The sequence below is a fragment of the Nuphar pumila genome, chromosome 10 (genome assembly GCF_984573655.1).
Source record: "Nuphar pumila chromosome 10, dmNupPumi1.hap1.1, whole genome shotgun sequence".
NCBI classification, from domain to species: domain Eukaryota; kingdom Viridiplantae; phylum Streptophyta; class Magnoliopsida; order Nymphaeales; family Nymphaeaceae; genus Nuphar; species Nuphar pumila.
Genome location: NC_143258.1, coordinates 6,591,784 through 6,615,521, shown reverse-complemented (window position 1 = coordinate 6,615,521; position 23,738 = coordinate 6,591,784). Strand labels below are relative to the sequence as shown.

At 39.9% G+C, this 23,738-nt stretch overlaps 2 protein-coding genes across 2 annotated transcripts; one reads left to right on the top strand and one right to left on the bottom strand.

Moving 5' to 3' along the window:
- Nucleotides 1-7,662: 7,662 nt before the first annotated feature.
- LOC149823391 (uncharacterized) lies at nucleotides 7,663-8,100 on the bottom strand. Its single transcript, XM_090019949.1, has one exon. It carries the CDS (start codon nucleotides 8,098-8,100, stop codon nucleotides 7,663-7,665), a length of 438 nt encoding a protein of 145 aa, XP_089876075.1.
- Nucleotides 8,101-17,473: 9,373 nt separating this feature from the next.
- Nucleotides 17,474-23,272, top strand: LOC149823390 (uncharacterized). The gene is made up of 4 exons (XM_090018805.1): nucleotides 17,474-18,127; nucleotides 21,191-21,740; nucleotides 22,494-22,762; nucleotides 22,861-23,272. Exons 2-4 carry the CDS (start codon nucleotides 21,195-21,197, stop codon nucleotides 23,090-23,092), a joined length of 1,047 nt encoding a protein of 348 aa, XP_089874931.1. The 5' UTR covers nucleotides 17,474-18,127; nucleotides 21,191-21,194; the 3' UTR covers nucleotides 23,093-23,272.
- Nucleotides 23,273-23,738: the final 466 nt, after the last annotated feature.

Sequence of the window (23,738 nt, the reverse complement as noted above, 5' to 3'; positions counted from 1 at the left end):
GTCCGTCAAATCTTGTTAAAAAGATTTGTCAACCATTCTAAACCTTTCTCACCCAAGCATTTTCAAGTCTCGATAGATACAGGGGCGTAGCTAGGGGGGGGCAGGACTGGGCTGTAGCCCAGTCCTGCCTCCCCAAACAGTTAAATTTTTTTTTTTTTTAAAGCCCAGTCCTAGCCCTGCCCTGATTCCATATGAAATAGATTTTTATCCATTTTTTAGCCCAGCCCTTACTGCAGCAAATAGTTTGATTTGTCCATATGAAATAGATTTTTATTAATAATTGTAGCCATTTTTTATTTTATCTCAAAAAAAAAAAATTTTCGGGGACGCTGCCCCCGAACCCCCGACTATCACACAATTTTTTTTCTTTCTACACCCTGTTTGCCCCCCCCCTCACATGAATCCTAGCTACACCCCTGAATAGATAGGTATACCATCTAGGCCAACTGTCCTTCTTAATTTCATTTTCTTCAAAGTCTCTGCAATTTCTTTCTTTTGAATCTTGCGCATGAAATCATGATTCATCTCATGAAAAGGAATGGAGAAGTCTCCAAGATCCTGAGCATGACTTCCATTAAATAGCTTATCAAAATAATCTTTTCATCTCTCCTTAATCTCCTCATCTTTGACTAAAACCCTTTGTGTTTCATCTTTAATACATCTAACCATACCCAGATCCCTCGATTTTCTATCTCTCATCTTTGCAAGCCTATAAATATCCTTCTCGCCCTCTTTGGTATCCAACTTGTCATAAACCTCCTTATATACCTTATCCCTCGCGTTTCGAACTACTTTTTTAGCTTCCTTCTTTGCTATCATATACTTCTCCAAATTCTCATCATCACGACTCTTACTTAGATTTCTATAACACTCTCTTTTAACCTTAATAGCTAATTTGACATCCTTATTCCACCATCATGTATCCTTACCTAGCGGTGCACCGCCTTTAGACTCACACAATACCTCTTTAGCCACCTTTCTCATGCCACCCGCTATCTTATTCCACATTGATTCTGAATCCTCCTCGAGACACCAATCAACTTCCTTAACTACGTGCTCTACAAACATTCCTTGTTTAGCTCCTTTCAGTGCCCACCACTTAATTCTAGGATCTATCCTATGTCTATTCATTTTGCGGCATTGTCTAATTCTAAGATCTAAAATTAAGACTTTATGTTGTGTAGCTACACTTTCTCCCGGTATAACCTTATAATCAATGCAACAACCCCTATCTCTCTAAGTAGAAAAAAATCTATCTGACTTGTATTAACTCCACTTTTAAATGTTACTAGGTGAGACTCTCTCTTCCTAAACCAAGTGTTTACTAAGATCATATCATAGGACAAACCAAAATCTAAAATCCTTTCTTCACTTTCGTTTCTTTCTCCTATATCATAGTCTCCATGGATACTCTCAAATCCATCTCTATTAATGCCTACATGTCCATTAAGGTCACCGCCGATGAAAAGCTTTTCTCCATAAGATATCCCTTGTACTACTCCATGTAAATCTTCCTAAAATTGACGCTTAATGGAATCATCTAAACCTACTTGAGGTGCATAAACACTAATAATATTAATAATATCCGTACCTTATACTTATTTAATAAGTAAAATCCTATTACGGACCTCAACTACATTATATATAAACTCACGACTCATAACAATCCCTACTCCATTTATATTCCTATTTATTCCTGTATACCAAATCTTATATCCTCAAGGTTCTATCACTTTTGCTTTCTCACCTACCCATTTGGTCTCTTGTAGACATAAAATATCAATCTTTCTCCTACACATAACATCTACTAACTCTACCAACTTACCAGTTAAAGACCCTATGTTCCAAGTACCTAACCTAATTTTATGGTTTTGGACTAACTTTTTTACCCCCACCCGTCCAACAAAGTGAAGGAACCGGTGTGACGCGTCGCTTCTTGGCGATGACGTAGCAACCCTTGCCTATTTATCACTGCCTCCAAGCCTATAGAGTACAACGCGTCGCTCAGTGGGGAACGCCCCAACGAAATTCTCATATTGGTTCATATTCATAAGGTATGACTAAGTTTTTATGCTGGCTGTCACTGGCCTACCGCAACCCTCCTCCTTTATCTGAGCTTGGGACCGGCAGTGTATAACTAAACAGTTATACACAGGTGGAGTTATTGACCTCCTCTTTACAAAATTCAAAATCGTTTTATTTTAATATCACAAAAAAATGTGTCTTTTGTCCTTTAAAATCTTTGGGACAAACTTGGGATTCTCATGTGGAAAACATTTAACAAAAAAAAAATTACAAAAACATGAGAAACATGCATCTCACAAAAGGAAAACATTTGGAAAACACATGATCAACTTGTGAAAAACACATAGGAAATGCATGGGAAATGTGTTTCCCACATGTTTAAAAAATGTGGTGTATTCCATTTCGGAAATGATTTCTCAGGAAACATGTTTCTCATCTTTCTATAGCGTTTTCAAAAACCCTGAGTCAGAGTGTAGTTGTCTAGGGTTGTCAAAAAACCAGGCTTTCACCAAAATCAAATCCAACTCTGAGGTACTAGTCTTGGGTCTGGACTCAAGTTTTGAAACGACCAATTGTAAGAAAAAATTGTACTTTAATCTTACAAGAATTACATAATTCAAATCAAGTTGGGGTTGTCAACAAGTGATTTAAAAGCTTATAGCCAAATTCTAAATGGCAGTGGATCGGGGCAGGGGCGGGGGACAAGGTCTCCACCCCCATCCCGTCTCAAAATCCTACCCTCCATCCCTGCACGAGTTTTGATTTCAACCTCCATCCTCGTTTCATGTCCTCCATCCCTGGTTCAAACGGGGTGAAGCCAGGCGTGACCTCATTTCCCCTTGGTCCACTGCCATACCTACAGAAGGATTAGATCAAGACGGGAAAGCGTAAGTCCATCCCCGCCTCCATCACTGCATGGGTTTTGATTTTAACCTTCATCCTCGGCACCATCCCCGGTCCAAACGAGGCAAGGCGGGGCGGCCCGGTTCCACTGCCATCCCTACCATCAGGCTATAGCCAAACTCACCCACCCAAATAACTAATTGCCAGATTCTATTTAGAGCTTGGGTTGTCAAGCAAGAAAATGAAACCTTAAACGTTGGTTCATATAATTTAAGAAGCTTATATTCACTAAAAGTACATATAAAATGCTTTGGGTAAAGCCAAGTCAAGTTGAATATTTGAGAACACAAATCCAACCTACATATTACTCAGGCAGGTTGGTCAGAATACTAGTCAGGTCGACATTTTTTATGTCCATACCCAATTATCAAGGTTCATGTCAGTTCGGGTACTAATGCTAATCCCAAAAAAAATTGAAAATTTATGGATCTTAATCGTAACCCAAATCAGACCAAGCTTGATATGAAATTTCAAAATCATACTGACGTAGGAGCCGGCTGGAACCTTTTATATCCATATCTTTTATTTGGGATCTTTGTAACGAGAATTGGATTTATATAATAGATCAGAATCCGAATTTATTAATTTTACTAGATTAGGATACTTTCTTAATTTGTGTTTATCAAATAGCAAGTTTAGGTTTATCAAGATTAGGTTTTTCTCATCTATAAATGAGATGTTCATAGGATTTGGTAGCTTGGAAGATTAAGATAATTGTGTATTTTATTTTCACTTTATTTAATGAGAGAGAATCGTTTACGGTGGTTTGGACATATTCGACGAAGGCCTAATAATGCTCAAGTTAGAAGGATGAAAAAATGGGAAAATATCTTAGTTAAAAGAGGTCGGGGTAGGCCTAGGAAGACATGGATGGAGGTGATAGGAAAGGATACAAATGCTTTGAACCTCCCCGGAGACATGGCATTGGATAGAAATGAATGAAGGAGAAAGATTCATGTGGAAGACCCAGAATGATTTTCTTTGTTGGTTCATATCGCCGACCCCAATTGTTTTGGGATGAAGGCGTAGTTGTTGTTGTTTGTATTTTCACTTTATTTAAACTTTTGTTATTTCTCTAATATTCACTTGTTTATCAGTTGTTTCTTTTAATTTCCTGCTTTTCTTAGTCAAATCCCAGTTTGGTTAGATTTTTTCTGCAAATCTGGTTTGGGTTTACATCAATTTTGGTATCAAACAGCTCGATTGATGGGGGGGGCAAAGCGCAAAAGGTGATTATGTAAAAGTTGATTGATGAACTCTTGTTATTTTCTCAAATTTTTGCATTAATTTATTTTATATTTTCATTACTTTCCTACTTGCTTTGATTTTAGTTCATAGGATTAGAATAGCATAGATTTTTTCAGCATCCTCCAGATCAAAGGGTGCATCAAAGTGATATTAGAGTGGCGACTTCGATTGTGTGTTTGACTGTATAAGATCTGATGCGTGAAATATCAATAAAGATGTTCAGAGAGCAAGCTTGGAATTCAAAGCAACAGAGGAACGAAACCCTAATCAAAGATGCAGAGCATAACGATGATCAGCGAGAAACGACCATGAGAGAGAAAGTGTGAATCAAAATGTTGAAACTAGCATAGGATCGATGATTCAACCCATTGTTTCTGAGTAGCGGGTGGTGATAGCAGGATGATTCAACAGAGGGTTTCAGAAGCTTTTACATGTTCATGGAGTTTGGTTGTCTCAAATCAGTGATGCGCAAGGCTAGGGTGTTAGCATAAAATGGATCGCTAAAGATGCGGCCTTAGATGATCGGAACGGTGGTGGATGCAAGTGTTCGGCGTCGCCACCGCCGCCGTGTCGTCGCCATCGGAGAGGACGGCTGTGAAGGAGGCGAGCGCGTTCGGAGTCGAGGGCATCTCCGCCGGCCAGGATCGACACATGCACCTTGACGGTCTCCCGGAGAACCTGGATCCCCTTCTCCACGCGGAGAGCGCACGACGCCTCCGGCACTCGCAGCGGCGTCTCGGCTCCTCTCGCCGGAGCGAACAACAGCAGAGAGCCTCACGATCGAGTCGAGATCACCGTCCTGAATGCCGTGGAGGAGGTCCGGCAGGTGGTCGTCGGGTTGGTGGTTCAGGGAGGTGGTGACAGAGGACCAAAACTGGATGAGGCGGTGGAGGGTGAGGTTGGGGAGGAGGTCCTTGGAGGGGAGAGGCTGCATGATGGAAGGGGCAGGTGTTGTGGCCGGCATCGAGCAAGCGCTGGATGCTGGAGCGATCGTAGGTGACGCCGATGCAGAGGCTCACCGGCGACTTCATCACGTCCAGCGATACAGGGCATCGTGATTCCGAGATCGTTCTTCACGAGTTTTTCTTTATTTACAGACGGGGAGAAGCGTTTTAACCCATATAAGGTTAACGGCGTAATTTACGCTGTTAACCCAAAAAGATGCTCGCGAGTCGCGACTAGGGATGGCAGTGGACCGGGGGACAACGGGGCTCCGCCCCGTTTGGACCCGGGATGAAGGATGGACTTACGCTTTCCCCCGCCCCGCCCCGCCTCGCTCCCGTTTGGACCGGGAATGGAGGACATGAAACGGGGATGGAGGTTCGGATTTGGAAACGGGGTGGGGGGTGGAGACCTTATCCCCCGCCCCGCCCCGGTCCACTGGCATCTCTACTCGCGACGTGGTGAGCATCAGATGGACACAATCTATCGTCAAATGACTGAATGACCTTATCTGAACCCCAATGACAGAGGATGCACAACCAAACCCTCAAAAAATACTGTTGTTGAGGAATCTTGTTTCAGATCAAAGAGTAAAGTGTAAGCCGGTCACCCGAAGCAGGTTATATGTTCCCCCCGAGGACACGCAGGTGCATGTTATCAGGTCTGAATGAGCACCACGTATGTAAGCACTAGCAACTTGGTGAGCTCGGGTGGTGTAGACCTATCGTCACACCAAGACCAACATTCATTTGGAGCAACCCGCACCCATCATTGGCGAAAATCCAACTAGTCAGCAACCACATAACCTAACAACACTGGCCACGAGCAGTTTTCATCCGATGAGCATTCTCCCTACACAGCCGATCCTCCCTTTTTTTTGCCATCTAAATCTAGATAGGAAAGGGGCATCCATCCCACAATCTATTGTCATGGAAGTGGACTTGGGGAAAATGGGCCCCACCCCGCCTCACTCCGTTTGAATAGAGGATGGAGGACATGAAAGGGGGATGAAGGTTAAAATCAAAACCCATGCGAGATGGAGGCGGAAAACGACTTGAAATTTTCTCCATACCATCTTCAATCCCTGCCTTGCCCGTCCCCTGTCTTTCTTAAGGATGGCAGTGGACCGAGGGAAAATGGGGCTCCACCTCGCCCCGGGAGCAGATCAGGTCATGCTGAAAATGAGCATTTTTGCTCATGCAGACATCGTGGCCGTCTGTTTGCATTTTTGGATGAATGCCACGTGTTTTTGTTGACTTTTGAGTTTTTTAAAATGCAAATCGGATGGCCACGATGTCAGCATGAGCAAAAACGCTCATTTTCAGCATGACCTGATCTGCTTCCCCTCGCCCCATTTGGACCAGGGATGAAAGTTAAAATCAAAACTCGTGCGGGGATGGAGGGCAGGATTTTGAGACGAAGTCATTCCTAATTGTCATTACTGGATTAAGATCTCTCTTGCCACTGAATTCCTCCCAAAACCTCCCACAACAACAAAATGCTTGCCCCACTCAAAATGTGTTCATGTGATTGGCTGTGATATAACGGATCGGATCTCAAGTGATTTAAAAGCTTTATTATCCATTATTTGCGACCCACTTTCACAAGATTCAAATAAGAAGCCCCTCAAGTGAGAATCACAATCACAACTTGCACACTAAACTTGAAAAGGTGTTGCATAATTGTAATCACTATAGATATTTATAGGGTGTTACAAACGTGCTCTGCATGTGTCCACTTAGGCTCTGTTTGGGAGCTGGAGATGGTATTTAATGAGGATATAATCAATACCATTTAACTCCACAGGTGTTTAGGAACCACGTTTTGGGAGGTAAGGATGCTGTTTGGAGCGGAGATGAGTCATTTTTTAACTACATTCTGGTTGACAACTCCAGCCTCATCTCCATTTTCTTCCACTTCCATCACCCCTCTCATCTCCTCACCAATACCAGTTCGTTTGGATCACATGAGATTCACTTTCTCATTTAAATTTTCTTATTTGAATGAGAAAGTGAATCTTATTTGTATAAGCTGCCGAACATAAAAAGGTAAGCTGTGAAAAAGTGAATCCCATTTGCCTTTGCAAACGAGTCACTTTTTAATTTACTTGAGATTCAAAATCACATGAGACCCCGTGTGATTCTGAATCATGTTTTCAAAGGAGCAGCCTAACGAGCCCTTAGTAATAAGGGCATCATCATTCTTTGATAAAGACCTCTAAAAACTCTTCATTTAGCTTATTCTAATATTTGAAACAAACCGGCAACCCAAACACTATGCTTGGATAGTTTACCTCTCATATGGATCATACAATTTTTACAACCATTCATCTTGTAGATGAATGACATCTAAAGCACAAAAGGTGAACAGCTGAAAAAGAAGATAAATGGTGGTGTTTGGGTTGTTGTTCATCCATGGGATGAACGGCATCCAAGCCACCTCTGCCTCTATTATCACTAGAGGTTCCTCTGACCTGATAAGGTCTCTCAATTCTTAGCACCTGCTCAGAGAAAAAGAAAAAGAAAGAGAGAGAGAAAGAGAGAGTCATTGGGGCTCCCTACAGAGGTCCATGGCATGCACAAGACCAGCAGAGCCTGCGACAACCAATGCAGCAAACAAAGGTGGCACAATGAAATCCACCCGGAACTGCCGGACGAGGTGGGCTGGAATGCAGAGAACGTCGCCGGGTTCTTCCATCGGCAGCCGGAAACTGGCCCCACTTGAGCCGGATCCATGCATGGCACCCTGGTTGCATGCCCTGGAGAAGCCCGAAGAAGGCGACACTGCGGCAACATAAGCAAGTTCCGGCGCAAAAGATACCACCATGACAACCACTGTTAGGAGGACAGACCAACAAACAGCATATATGCAAAAGGGTCTCTGGATCAATTCAAGAAGCCTTCCAACAGGGGAACTGGTTTCCAAAGAAGCCATTGTTGTGGGCAGCAGAGAAGGGCCATGTCTCATGTAGGAAGAAGTCATGGCTAGTGTGTATATGAGGGGAGGTTGATGATCTGATGAGAATTTTATGGGGTGCTGATTGCTTGTTCTTATTGGTGTTATGGTTGTTTGGTTAAGTTTAGTGGATAAAATAACCTAACCTCAACTAACAAAGCTTTGAGTAGTTGGGTTGGTAATGAAAAACAGAAGCACTACTGTGAACTCTTGGTTGACTTGAATACAAGCTCTTCTCTTGGAAATTCCAAGATGAGCAAATCTAGAAAAGTAGTTTGGATGACATAAGCATGCTTCTATTCTTTTAATTATATAAGTGTTGGACTCATGATCTTAGCCTTGTTTTAAGAGATATATTTAAAGACTCGCAGAATAGTGAAAAAAAAAAGTTTTTTTTTTCAAACTGTTCATTATTTTGTATTTTTATCATGATATTAATGTGATAAAACAGTTTTTTACGATATTTTTTTATACTAATTATGGTTTTATCTAGCCCTAGAAGGCTCGGCCAATCTGTCAGCTGAAAGTAGGGTGTCAACGGGCTTGGTTTACCCGGACCCGACCCGAACCAACACTACAAGAAAAACATTATTTAGAAGCAACTTGACAAACCGTCTAAAATCATGTGTGCATATGAGTGTGTGAAATCAATTTGACAAGCCGTCTAAAATCATAGGTTATTCCTATCAGCCTAACTAGAGAAAAGGCGAATCAATTGCAGAATATATCGGGGTGGAGCACAGGAGCATTCCCTGTTTGCTGGGAGGATGTATCATAAAAATTCAGAAGCAACTTGCAGGCTGGAAAAGTCACCTGCTTTCCAACATAGGTAAGCTATGTCTGATTCGTCGCGTTCAGACGAGTATTCTCATGTACTGGTTCATAGTTTTCAAGATTCCAAAAGGTTTTTAAGAGAAGCAGGAAAAGTGTATCAGGAATTTCATTTGGAGTGCAAGAAATGAGAAAAGGTTGCATATGATAAAATGGGAAAGCCTGCGCAGCCGCTTCTCGAGGAGGCGGGGGGGGGGGTTGAATCTACAAAGCTTAAGGCCTCTGTTTGTTTCATGCAACTTACATGGGAAAGTGCTAAGTTAGCAAACAAGTGTAATCCTTTCCTATCATGGATAAAACAAACATCAAATTATCATGGTAAGAAAATGCCATGTTAGTAAAGTGAACATTTTTTTTTCACTATCTACCACTTTTTATATGTAAATTCATTTGTACGTTTTTACATGAAAAACTTTCACATGAGCTAAGTTGCCAGCACTTTTAAAAAATCAGTGCCCATTTTCATGTAAAGCATTTCCCATGAGAATGAAGCAAACAAGGCCTCATTGAATGGAATTCCACGATTCTATGTTTGGGATGGTGGATTCTAGAAAGGGACTTTGGAACAATTTTGTCAATGCTAAGTATCTGAATGAAACTTATTGTCCAGTAAGTTGAGGTTTTGAGTATCCTGGGCATGGAAAGGGATTTTAGAGGCATGGGGCCAGATAGGTGAGCTCTTCGAATGGGGATGCGAGGGATGGCCAGAGGTGTAAATTTTGGGTTGATCGGTGGAACAACATAATTCTCTCTTCCATTATGACTCCAACTAGGGGTGGCAAAACCTGACACGACCCGCCAACCCGCCTCTTAGGTGGGTTTGGGTTTGGCAAAAACGAACCTGTTTAATAAGCGGGTCGATCCGCCTAACCCATTTATTAAACGGGTCGGGTTCGTGTTAGGGGTATGCCAACCTGGCTAACCGGTTTACTAAACGGGTTCGGCGGGTGGGTCAACCCACCAAACCCGACCCCCCCAACCTGACCTGCCAACCCGTTTACCCGACCCAACCCATTTATTAAGCGTGTTGGCAGGTCGTGTCGGGTTACCCGTTTAATAAACGGGTCGGGTTTGTGTTTGCTACGTACAGCCGACCTGTTTAATAAACGGGTTGGGTTCAGGTTGAGGTATGCTGACCCGCCAACCCGACCTGATTGCCACCCCTAACTCCAACCAATTACTAGAAAGTAAGAGGGCACTTTTCAACACAAACCCTGTTGAAGAATACTTCAATTGGGTGAGGGGTTATTTGGTGCTAAGGGTGGGCGTCGGGCTTGGGCTCAGGTCCCTTTAGAAGTCGGGCCTGGTTTTTAACGGGCTTGGGTTTGAAGAGCAACCCATGGCCCAACCCATTGGCCTAACGGACCAATGTGAATTGGGTTGGTTTTGACCCGACCTAAATCCATTTATAAATAAAAGTTCTTAACTTCCTATGTACCCAATTAATTATCTTTCCCATTTCCATAAAATTATAATGTAACTAATTAGGTAAATAGTAATAGTTACCAAGTTACTATAGACATAAAATAAGCAATAATCAGAAGAAGAAATGAACAATTAAATAAGCAAAAACCATGCAATTGAGAACTGAGTCAAACTGTCATTGTTAACAGAAGGCAACTACATAATTTAAACACAATTAAAGCCCTAACAATATTAAAAGCCATACTAAAATCTCATGAGTCATAAGTGAACTACTGATAGTTCATGATAGCTAAAAAAAAAATATGTTTAATCAACCTCTCATATACTAATCTTCATCTCTAAACTATAAAGATTTTGAAACTAAACTATAAACTACAAAGATCTTAAAACTAAACTATACAGGCCAAGAATTAAAACAAAAAATCCTTATCATAATAGTTAATTTTTTTATTTTTGTATTATTAAAAAATATTAAATAACTCAGATCCATCCAGGCCCGGCCCATGTAGATAACAGGCCAGGTTTCTGTCCGGTACCTAATGCACCCGAGCCTAAAACCTCGGCCCAACCCGACCCATGGCAGGCCAGGTTGGCTTGTCCCATCGAGCTGCTCGACCCCTTGCCCACCCCTATTTGGTGCAGACGAATGAGGAGACCCACACTACTTATCAATACAAAGCTGGTCTGAGAGTAAGTGAGAGCAAAAGGAGTTGTGGTTGACTTGGTGGCTTGATTTACTCTACTTAAGTCAACCAACCAAATTCTGAGCCTTATAAACCATCTGATTTCAAAGTCCTTGGAAGGCAGTGAATTAGGGCTTTCATTTGGTAGGGCATTACCTAGGGGTGTCAACGGGTCGGGTTTGGTTTGTACCCAGGTAGAACCAGACTTGGACCAGATTTTTTAGTGTGGTGTCGGGTCAGGACCCAGGTCTACTATAAGAGAAACCATACCTGAATCCGAAAAGAACTACATAAACCAGACCCGGACCATACCTGGTAGAATATTATTTTTTTCATTTTTGCATTGAAAAATTGCAGGTCTTAAATCGGAACTCAGGTCTGGTATAACATTTCAAAAACTATACCCGGGTCCATGTATTAATCGGACCTTCGAGTCCGGACCTGGGTCTTCTTATTTGTCACCATACCCGGACCCTATAGGGTTTGGTCCAGGTAAACCAGACCTGTTGACACCCCTAGTGTTACCTAAGGGTGGGCAACGGCCCAGGTACCAGACCGGCTGTTAGATTAAGCTGCCATGTGCAGCCCAAGCCTGATAAGAATCGGGCTGACCTGGCTCAACTGGTGAACAGGTCGGGCTTAAAGGGCTCGGTCTGATCCACCTAGACCCAACTCAAAACCTACAGGATTCAGGCTGGTCTTCAGGTTGCTTGGGATATCCACCTTTGGGCTTCGCTGACTGAACCAAATTCAAGTGGATCAGGTCCAGTCTCAAATCATCCTAGTAGGTCTTATGGCTTTTCAAACTTCCAGTCGAGTTTGGTAGAGAGAGAAGATCAGGTGATCTGTCAAATCAGTTTAAGAAAGTGATTTAACATCTTCACCGTCCATTGCTTCATCTCACAAGGATCTCATGGTCCTTGTGTACATTGTGGACGGTGAGGATGCCAAATCACTCTTTTGATCACTTAATATGCTCACTGCTAGAGGGGCATAGATGAATTATTGGAAGGGGAATGTTCCATAGAATAGAGAGAACATATCGTTAAAGGAGGTACGGTGTAACCAGGTCGGGTCTTATCAGACCCCATTTTGAATCAGACCTAAAAGTTAGACCCAAACCTGACCCAATTTAATTCGGGTCTGGGTCAAGGTTCAGGTACATCTGGAAATTGTGGATCCATATAGGTTAAGAGGCTCAGGTATGTATAGGGTCGGGTCTTCAATAAACCCATTTTTTAAATCAGGTCTAAGAATTAGACCCAGACTCGACCCATCTTGATTTGGGTTCGAGTTCAGGTCTGGGTATGGCTGAAGAATGCAGACTCATATGGGTTAACAGGTTGGGGTTTTAACGGGTTTGGGTTTCAGTTGGGGTCATGATATGAATGGTATTTTAGACCTAATTACCCGTCAATCAAAAAATACTTAAACTAGGGAATCAGCTTTTCATTAAGAAGATTATATGCTAGCAAACGAGAAGTTTATCAACTATTTTAAATAATGCTAAAATGTAAACATAAAAAACAAATTATGATACCAGCCAATCATTTTAAGTTGAAATAAAAATACGTAAATTATATATCATATTAAAAAATGGGTTCATAGTGGGTCAGGTTTCAAGGGGTTCGATTTGGATCGGTTCACATATAAACCAGTTTGGGTCAGTTCAGTTTTACATTATGTAGAGCCATTTGGGTCGGACATAAAATGCAGGTCGGGACCGAATGGGTTTTAGTTTTCATTTACAATACCCAAGACCCGGTCTATTTTCATTATGGGTCTACATTTTGGATCTGACCTGAGCCCATGGGTCTACTAAAATCAGGCAGGGTTGGGTATAATCAGTTGGGGACATTGGGCCGGGCCAGGTTGGGCATACCCGACCCAGTTACACCTTTAAGATGAGGACAGTGGGGGAGATATATATCATGATAAGTCAAGTGGAGAAGTGGGGATATTAACAAAAACAAAATTAGAATTTACTGTGAGACTAAAAAGTCTGCACGTACGTGTGCGCACACACACACACACACACTAGAAAACACAATAGATGTCCAAGGCAAGTCCTGTCCACTGTAGTGACAAAAGTTAAAAACGGCAAAATCTAGGCAGGCAAAAAAACTCTGGGAGACTTTTAAAATTTTTCATAAATCTCACATTTTTTGCAAAATCTTGAGAATAAAAAATAAAAAATTTATTTTTTATAAAAAAATATAAATAAAACACATTTAAAAATAAAAATCTTGGGGGTTTTCATGATAAATATCTTTTAAAAATATAAATATTGTGATATTTGTCACAATTTGAAAATCTCGCAATAAATTATCATTTTAAACTTTCATGCAATTTCTCGGGATATATCAGCGATATTTTTATAAATATCACGATATTTATCAAAGAGCTGTCCACTGAAAGGGTCTTTACTGTGGTAGCGACCACTGCTAAAGACAACCCCTTTTTTTTGTCATTAGATATGCAGTATCCAATGGCAGCACTATATCCTCCCTTGTTCACCTGTTTTTTTTGGTGTAGGCAGTTCTCTCTCTCTTTATATATATATATATATATATATATATATATGTGTGTGTGTGTGTGTGTGTGCAAAATATTGGTTACTAATGAAAGCAGTCAAACTATTGAGTAGAAATCACTTTTTTCATTAAAAAAATCTAGGTCGTTTGTTTAGTATGAAACTTATTTTGAATCATGTAATTATGATAAGTAATTAGGTTTTTAAAGGGGTTAAAAAAAATTAAGGGACCATGATGCAAATCTGTTGTCAGATTTGCAAAGAACTCTACTATCTACAAAATTACTCTTGCACTATGCTAGAAGCTAGAGATCTAAAAAATATATAAAAATTAAAGATAAATACTCATAAAACTCACTCATTAATCTTTCTTTTAAAATAAAAACCTTTATAAAGAAAACACAAAACCCTAATATAATAGGGATCCCAGATGGATCCAATACCTAACTATAAAATAAAAGCCAACCCAATATCCAATATTCAGTTAAAATATAATAAATATACTAAAAGAAATAAATTGATTCAAATGGATCCTAGAACCAGTTGACCATGCTCCGCTCTCGCATTGTTTTGCTTGGGTTGGATAAGACTCACCTCGAGTCGGGTGCACTTTTGATTCTTCCAATTTCTTTCAACATGTGCAAACCATTCAATTGATACAACTCCTTAAAGATGTGGATCCGCTACACCTAGATTAGGTGGGGCTAGTGGTGGCAAGATTCATTTTGTACAAAGACCCCAATAAGAGAAGTACGTGGACCTTGCTATTTTTTGGTGGATATAAAAAGCTCTTAAATAGATCCACATTACCTATTTTTTTACAAATATCACAAAATGCAAGAGTTTTTAGACTTCAAATAGGGTAGCATGAAGGTAGTAGAGTACACACGTAACTTCAGGCATCTGAAGAAGTATTGCTCGAATACCTGCACCATGGACAAGGCTCACGCCAATAAGTATGTTTATGGGCTACAAAATAGGTTAAGGACTAAAGACTTTATTAGTCGGCTACAGAGTCTGAACTAGGCCATCGAGATGGCTACCATACTATAGGAGGACTAAGAGTCTTCAAAAAAGACTCAACCTAAGAGGCTCTAGAAAATCAGAGGCAATTGAATCAGAGATTTATCGCGGGCAGAGCAGTGCACCGCATGCTAAGAAACCTCAAGTCCAACAATATGGACCTACTCAATCGCAACCACCTATTGAGACGTGTCTGAGGTGCACGAGGCATCATAAGGGTCAGTGCTACTGGGACACCAGAGCGTATTTAAAATGAGGTGAGATGAGACATTATATCAGGAACGGTCCCAAAATCGCAATGCAAAATAGGCAGAACACGACACCTAAAGACCATCAACAACCCAACAACGACAACAACAGAGACAAAAGAAAGCTATGGGACATGTCTACACAACTACAATGAAAGGATTGAAGGAGGATGTAGATGTCATAGAATATGCTATTTTTATTGCCAAATATGATGCTAGAGTATTGTCTGATACTAGTGCTATACATTCTTTCGTGTCCGCACGTTTTGCTAGTATGATAAATTTGACACCTATCATGATGAAATACATTTTGGAAGTGGTAACACTTTCTAGCGATAAGACCATCACTCACACATACTTGATAGATATGGAGGTCATTATTTCTAGGCAAAATCTCACTCTCAACCTAATAGTGTTAAACACGATTGGGTATGACATTATTATGAGTATGGATTTATTGTACGAGCACTATGCTTGTATGGATTGTCACGAGAGACAAATACGTTTTATTTGACCTGATCAACCTACACTTGAGTATATGGCTAGTAGGTCGACTAACAAAGGCAAGATGATTTTGGTGCTCAAAGCCTAGTTCTATGTTGAGAAGGGGTATGAAGCATTTCTGGCCAGTGGTTCCCTGGTGGAACCAAGAACGACCTTTATGAAGGTCTTAGCCGTTGTTAAAGACATAACAAACATGTTTTTTGATGATTTATCATGATTGCCCCGTTTGAGGAAGATTGATTTTTTTATAGAGTTGGTATCGTGTCTCACTCTAATCTCTAAGGCTCCTTATTAGATGATACCCAAAGAGTTAGAAGAACTAAACAAACAGTTTCAAGAACTGATGAATAAGGGATTTATTCGGTCAAGCGTATCACCATGCGACACACTTATGTTATTCGTAAAAAAGAAGGATGAATCAATGTGCATATGCATTGATTATCACATGTTGAACCAGGTGACAATCAAGAACAAATATCCCCTCTCACGTATAAATGATTTGTTTGATCAACTTTGGGATGCAAAGGTCTTTTCAAAAATAGATCTCCGATCCATTTACCACCAGTTGAAGATCAAAGATTTTGATGTATAAAAGATGACGTTCAAGATGTGATAGAACCACTGTGAGTTTTTAGTGATGCCTTTTAGGCTAATCAATGCTCAAACAACATTTATGTATATTAGAAACTCGTATCAATACCTGTTTCAAATACAAACGCACTTAAAATTTTTTAAACCCTCATGTACCTGTATCAATATCGCATACTCACACCAATAATCTTACTCGTTTCTAGCAACAATGGTTTGGATATAAAATTCTCAAACAAATTCAAAATCTTACTATTTATCATTTATTGAGCATTGTATGCAATCCAATTAAAATTGAAGGTAAATCATATCATTTCTATATCTAAATTGGATTTAGATAACTGTTTTAGATCAGATTCAATTTGGATTCAAATCAAAATCCAATAGATTGCACTTTTTTTCATGTTAAGAGCTTGTTTTTGGTATTTAATTCAATCCACTTCACTTTTGGGTATACTGTTTGCAACAATGTTATCAGTATCTGTGGCAGGGCCAATACGGCTAATATTTAATAAATGTAAAACAGACCAGAAAATGTTTTTATATTATTTTAAAATTATTTTAATAGTTTTAACACATGCCACATAATCATTTAACACATAATAAAATTTTATTATTTTTGGGCTGATACAGGATGTTTCAGCTGAGTATCACCATCCGAAGATACAGCTGCTGAATGGCAACCCAACGATTCAAGGCCGAAACCAATACTGACAACATTGGTTTGCAATTTAGTTTTGGATTTGGATTTGGATCTGACGTGATTTGTCCCGTATCTAACCGTTTCTACCCCCTTGTGACATAGCTTCGTAGTCTGAATCGTTCATTCGCTCAATGGTGGCTGCAAGCGACTCAAGGCTGTCAACAGGTTGGATCCCGTCACCGATCCATGATTTGAGTCAACCCGTTCTCACCGGATCTAACTGTCTATATCCTATTACTGCACCCTATCTCATGAATCCAAACCGGATCATATATCCATTTAATACAATGAACATCCCACAGAAGTCATAACCCATTTACTAATTGAAAACCGTTCCATCTGCCCGGGTCGGGCTCATATAGGTAGTGTATCCGACCCACTAACCACTCCTAGCAATCCGTCAAAAAGCATAATCATATATATAAATCTCTCAATTTCACCGTTAGATTGTTATAATCCTGAGAAAAACATGATATGTCGACATGTTGCCTATTTTTAAAATTTATGATGATATTATCATGTTATTATCATGTTATTATCGCGACAATTATATTTAAATATGCATTTATTTATATGTTTTGAAATTTAAAATACTTATAGTTTTTCGAAAAAACAAAATAAAATTTAATTTATCCCGAGATTTTCTTCTGCCGAGAAAATTCCCAATAACGGGATTTGCGACCAGGTCAAAACGTTCCATTAGGAGGGCAAAATTAATAATTTACGCAATATTTAAGGGTCTTTCTATTGTTTTGAAGACACGTGTCATGAACGGATAGGTTACAGCCAACCAGCCTCCGGAAACGCGACACCAAGACCGCATCGCCTATAAATTCCTCTCCTTCCCACTCCGATCATTTCTTCTCCTGCACGCTACGGAGTCGTCTCTCTCGTCGCCACAGATCTGTCTGCAACAAGTTTCTCCCTCTCTCTCTCTCTCCGGCGTGCTCGGTCCCTCCGATCTGCGTCGGTTTTACGGCCGGAGATCTCCGATCGACTTCATCTCCTCATCGATTCATTTCAGCTTCTGTGATGGGCTGATTGCGGCCGATCGGCCCATCTTGCGACGCGATTTCCAGGGTTTCTTGCTCAGATAGAGGGTTTCGGTGCGTTCGATTCGAGATCGGGGCTTCGGACGGGGTTCTGGGGTTGTTTTGACGCGGAGACGATGTCTGCGGTGGCCGGAGAGGTGGTCCGCCGGCCGTTGAACATGCCTTCCATATCCTCCTACTGTAGTACTTTCTCGCATCGTCTGAAACATCTCGAGAAGTGGAATCGGCGTGGTAATCTTAGTTAATATTCGGTGTGAAAGTATGGAGAATATAACAGAGCTTTTAAATAGTCAAATACTTTGATTGCTATTTCGAACAATATCGAGATATACGACAGAGGTTATAGGATATACTGGTGGTCTTGGATCCGTGGTGGTGGTGTCACGAGGGTTTTTTGCTTTCCGTTCGCTTTGCAAGTTTTGGATTTGTTCACAGGGCTTGCAAGTACTCGGAAGTATCACCAAGTAAGATTTCTTTTTTCTTTTTTATGATTAGTTGTAATTCATTTCATTCGTTGCGATGAGGTTTGTGCTATTGATCGGGTTAGGCCTAGGAAGACTTGGATGGAGATGATAGGAAAGGATATGAATGCTTTGAACCTCACCGAGGACATGGCGTTGGATAGAAATGATTGGAGGAAAAGGATTCATGTGGAAGACCCAAAATGAATTTCTTTTTTGGTTCATATCGCTGACCCCAATTGTTTTGGGATGAAGGCATAGTTGTTGTTGTTGTATATCTGCTCCCGAAAGGGCTGTCCTTTAAATAGTGTTGTATATGGACAAACGAAATAAATCTTATTGATTCCTCTTGCCGTTGGATAATGGAGTTTGGAAGGTTAGGATGTAGATATTCTATATGCATTGATTTTGCCACTCCTAGTATGGAGTAGGAGGCATGAACTTGAGAAGAAAAGGTGGTTGATTGTGTGCTGGAAGTGTAATTTATTTGTTAAAACGGTAATCATTAGTTATCTGTAAAAGCTTGATCTACTTTAACCTATGTGATCCCAAAAGGGCTGTCCTTTAAATAGTGCTGTTTATTGACAAAACAAACAAATCTTGTTAGTTCCTCTTGCCGTTGGACTATGGAGCTTGGAAGGTTAAGATGCAGATATTCTTTATGCATTAATTTACTAGCATTAGGAATTTTCTGATCCCCTCTCTCCAAACACTTTCCACTATTTTCCAGCATGATGCTGATTGTAAAACTGACAGTAGGCAACTTAATCGTGAGGCATGGTAATAACATGATGTAGAAAAAATAGCTGCTGTGGAATTGCTTAATTCTTCTTTTGAGTTGCAAAGCGTCCTCAAGAATGCTGATGAAATTTGTAACTAACCATTTCTTTCATCTGTGTAGAAAACTCATCTCTTGTGGAGTCTGTGCACCATTTTGAGTCACAGACAGTTGAACATAAGCCAAAGATTGACTGTGCATTTAAGATTCTCTATCATCAGATATCCATCCCTCATTGCATATGTATTTCTCATGGCATTGTCGTGTCTAATGTTGAATCATATCTTGATTCTGTAAAACAAGCATTTGTGCATTCTTGCCAACATGAGGCAGCACACTTTAGGCGCACTATTGTTGTTAAGGTGTCTTGGTTACACAATATTCTTCACGCTATGATCTGTCTGTGTATGAATTGTTTGTCATCCATATGTTCATATATGTTGTAGTCAAGGTTGTAAAATGTGTATCGTAACTGGGGTCATAATTATAAGAAAATTAAATTGTATAATAACATATTCTAGGAATTGTAAATTGCATAACATAATCCTAAAAGAACAAAAAAGAAGAAGAAACACTGATACTGAGAGAAGCTAATTAATGCAGTAAATGTACAACATGATAAGAGTCAACAAAGACCACTATAAATAATTAAAAGTCTAGAGCACAATTGTAAAATTTAAAGTTCAATCCAATCTGAAATTGATCTACTAGATCATAATTCGTGACATTAAAAAAGCTTCATCTAATATCAAAAGTTCCTAAATTTCTAGTTATCGAGATCCAACTCTAAACACCCTAACCTTAAGACTAAACTACTTAAACTTGGAATGTAGATATTTAAAAGTTCATCATAGAATCTGGAATGTTCTCTGATGGCTGGAGTGATGATGGCCCTTCATCGACCATTTCATCCTTGAAACCTAGGATGACTCTGGCAGCAGCTATGTGGTTGTACTTTTGGCAGTGGTTGAGCAGGTTGTGCCTTTGGAAATGGCTGTGCATCCTGTGCCTTTCCTTTTCTGAAGCTACCAACTATTTCAGTACAAACATGATCTGATACCCATGAACGTACAGAGTACTCACTTCCGACATTATGTTGTTTGAAATTATTGAAGCCATCAACTCCATTGAGAACCTTGAGCCAACAAACTTGACATATTGGAATCTTTTCGTAGTTAACTACTTGACAACATTTTCACGTGAGTTCATTTATGTTTCTTTGCCTTTGTCCCTCCATTGATAAATTTAGATTAAAAAGACAGAAACCATTATCATGCAAAATCATTCTATGCTATCACACTCTAAAAGTTAGAAAAACTAAGGAAAAAAAAGGAGATTTTTTTACTTCAAAAGCTCTAAAAAGTTGTGAAATTAGTGAAGTTCACCTTCCCTTAATGGTTTGAAATGAAATTCTTTTGACACGAAATCATTATATAAGATGAAAAACACCAGAAACTCCCAAATGCCTCTCTTAAAAGTTAAAACTCTCAAATCCCACACACAAACCCCCTCTTAGATATGTTAAGGTGTGTTTGAGGATTAAAAAGAAACCCTTTACATCCAAAAGGTTTGGCCAAATTTATCCAGACCTCTTAAAAATAATAAAAGAAAAAGCATCGGGAAAAGGTAACTACGGTTCTATTGGTATTGTATAATACATACGATATAGGACCGAGTTTCAGTGTGTATCCAATCAGGTTTGGACCGATACAGTACCATATCTTAACATTTCATATGATTCATTATGATACTTAAGATGTTGGTTGTAGGATTGCAAGAATATGTTGCTAATACATATGACAAAGCCTTGTAATATGCTGTGTTTTTTGAGCATGTGGTGAATTTTACTCTCATTAAGGCTCCAAGAGAGCTTGGATGAAGCAGCATATGTGCAAAAGGATTCTGTGGGAATTTTGTGTTTGATTATGCATGAGCAAGTAGTCTGATGGTTAAGGTGAAAAGAAAAAGGCATTGCCTTGATGCAAAAAAGCCAACATTAAATCTTTGTTGCTTCTTGGGTGTGGTGTATGCATTGATTCTAGGTGGATATGAATGTGAAAATGGGTGTAGTTTTTACTCTTTTATCAGGTATAATACATTTTTTTCTCCTTTTCTTTTGAAATCTTATTTTTCACTTTATCATCTTTTAGTAGTATCAAATGTTAGAATTTTAGAGATCTACTGGATATAATCTAAGAATGTGTGAAATGGTTTTTTGATGTATCTATTGATTCTATTTTTCTTCTTAGTTAAACGCCATCTCTTAGATGTCTTTTATTTGTACGCAGGTATATGCTGCTGTTGATGGCTTCCTTCATATTCTGCAACATCTCATATTCTGAAGAGTTCGGCTCTAAGTTAGATATGACTGTTCAATATGGCTCAAACAAATCACTTACGTGTGAGAATGAACATGTTTGCAGCAATGCAGGAGAGACCTACAATAGAAAATCTTGTGAAGAACAGCAAGTTGTATCAGCAATAAGGGAAGACAATTTAGTAGTAGAAGATCTTAGATCTGTCATTAATAATATGCATATTGGAGATCATGTTGGTGAAGGATTAAATTTTGCGCACATGAGCAAAAATGATTTTCCTTCTCAAACCGAAGAAATGGCTGGTGAGCACAAAGATCATACAGAGAAAGCATCTGTTGCAGCAGAGCATGATGCAAAGTCAGCATCAGGTTGTACTCTGCGAAGAGAATTAGGCAGGTCTGCAACATTTCCATGCTCACAAAAGTTGAATGCAATGAATATGATTGAGAAGGATGAGGCACATGGTCAAAGCTCCCAAACAACAGATGTTCCAGTGTGTTCTCGTTCAAACTCGCTGCCAGTAAGGCTCTCTTTTACATTCTATACTTGCTGCCATATTTTCTTTTTCCCTCATTGTTTTGAAATTTTGTTTTTTTTTTTCTGACCAATTGAAGATTGTTGTATTTGATTGGCCTGGCCACCTTGTGATTCTCATGTACCGTGAAATAAGGTTCTGAATGCTGCACAGAAACCTAGAGATTTAGCGTGTTCCATGTCCTTTTAGCCATTTCCACATGACATAAGACCTAGAGTTGAGTATTGGAGCAGAGTGTGGACATGTCCAAGGTGCAGCTTTTGCTGCAGTTATGTTAACCTTTGTATACTTTTATTGTGTGTTGTCAAGGGGAATTGAACATGGTTGAGAGTTACGTTTAGCTCCAAATTAAAACCAATGAAACTACCCCGAAGTTGCACGAAACTCTGATGAATACCAAGCAGTGAAGCAGCATAGTGGATTATAGTGGGGCAAGTTCGTCTACTGAACAACCATTGAAAGAACGATCGATGGGTCTCTATTAGTGTTGAAGTACTTTATTGGGTCTTGGTGGAACGTGTGGAGATTGTTTTCTAAAGTTTGTTCAGCATACTACTTTGCTGTGATCCTTCTGTCGGAAACCACCTTGTCACCCTTGTTAGGGATGGATGATCGTACTTTTTATGACAATTGCGTAAAGAACGATTTCACGTTTACATTAGCATATGTGATTTAAATGCAAGAAAATGGACATTGACTGAAGTTGATGTCTGTGTGTCGTATGGGATTTAATTTCAGGCTTCTGTCAAGCTGCTCTCTGCAATGAAAGGTGGGCGTGAGCAACAAGGTGTTCTTCAAAAATCGAAACCCCGGGTAACATGGGCAGCAGGTGTTGTTGATCCTCCAGTAACTACCGTCTCCCATACTGTCAGAAACCAACCTCGGCCCAAAGCCAAGAAGGACAAGAAGCACAAGCATGGCAAAGGCAAGTCAACCCATGGCAGTAGCAATGGCAGAAAGCAGCATTCTAAGAGAAGCACTGTCTACCTGGATAATCTGCATTCAAGGTTCAGACTCTTGTTAAATTCTTATCTGGATTGAATAGATGTAATGTTGTAGTTCCTCTACATGTTCATGATTCTTTTTTTCATATTTTTCGTTACAGGCTAGACATACCTTCACCCTCATCTGCTAATGCACCTGCACCCTTACCTCCTAGTGATGGGATTCTGGTGGACAGGTTGGACGAGCCAAGAGTAGGAGTTAGTTATGTCGACTGCATTTCTACCTGTCCAAATCTATTGGAGTTTGCAGTTGCTAGCCATGACAAATGTGGAAGCAGCTTCCTGAGGCAGGCATTAGGGAAAGTGCACCGTCCATTCGCCGAGGCTACCTGAGAGAGAGAGAGAGAGAGCATTTTTCTGGTCATGCATGTATATATTAAAACTCTGCTGCGAACTTTGGTTTATTTGCTGTCTGTTTTGTTATTGCTTGTGAAATCTGGAACTTGTATGCCTGAACACACCGGGGACATGTCTCTGCTTTATGAATGCACTCTATTCTTGCTCTTTTTGAAATATATTGTGGATCAGTTGGCCTATTAGGGTTTTTAAGTGCTGGAGATTTTGGAGTATCGTTATGCTTTAGGTGAAAAGCTGCACCACCGCACCACCTTTGTTTTTCTATGAGGGTTTGACAGCTCTAAAAATAAAAATGCGCCTGGTCAACTGGTGTTGGTGGTGACCACAAACCTAAGATTGATGATGCCCTCGGTTATAGATTGCATGAGTGTCTGCCCATAGGTTACCCGCATTTTCTGGTATTATTACAAAAATAGAGATAAGATTTACCTGCTCGCCCTCTCTTGAGACGAGTCCTGATGCTTTCTGTTTTGGGTTTTCATAGATTTGAAAAATTTTCAAGGGGGAGACTTGTCGTTAGATGTATTTTACTATTGTTGCGTAACCACAGTCTTAATAAGTATTCCACTTTTTTAACAAGTGTTTCCATGCAAAAAACTGTGTTGCATATGAGGGAAAAAAA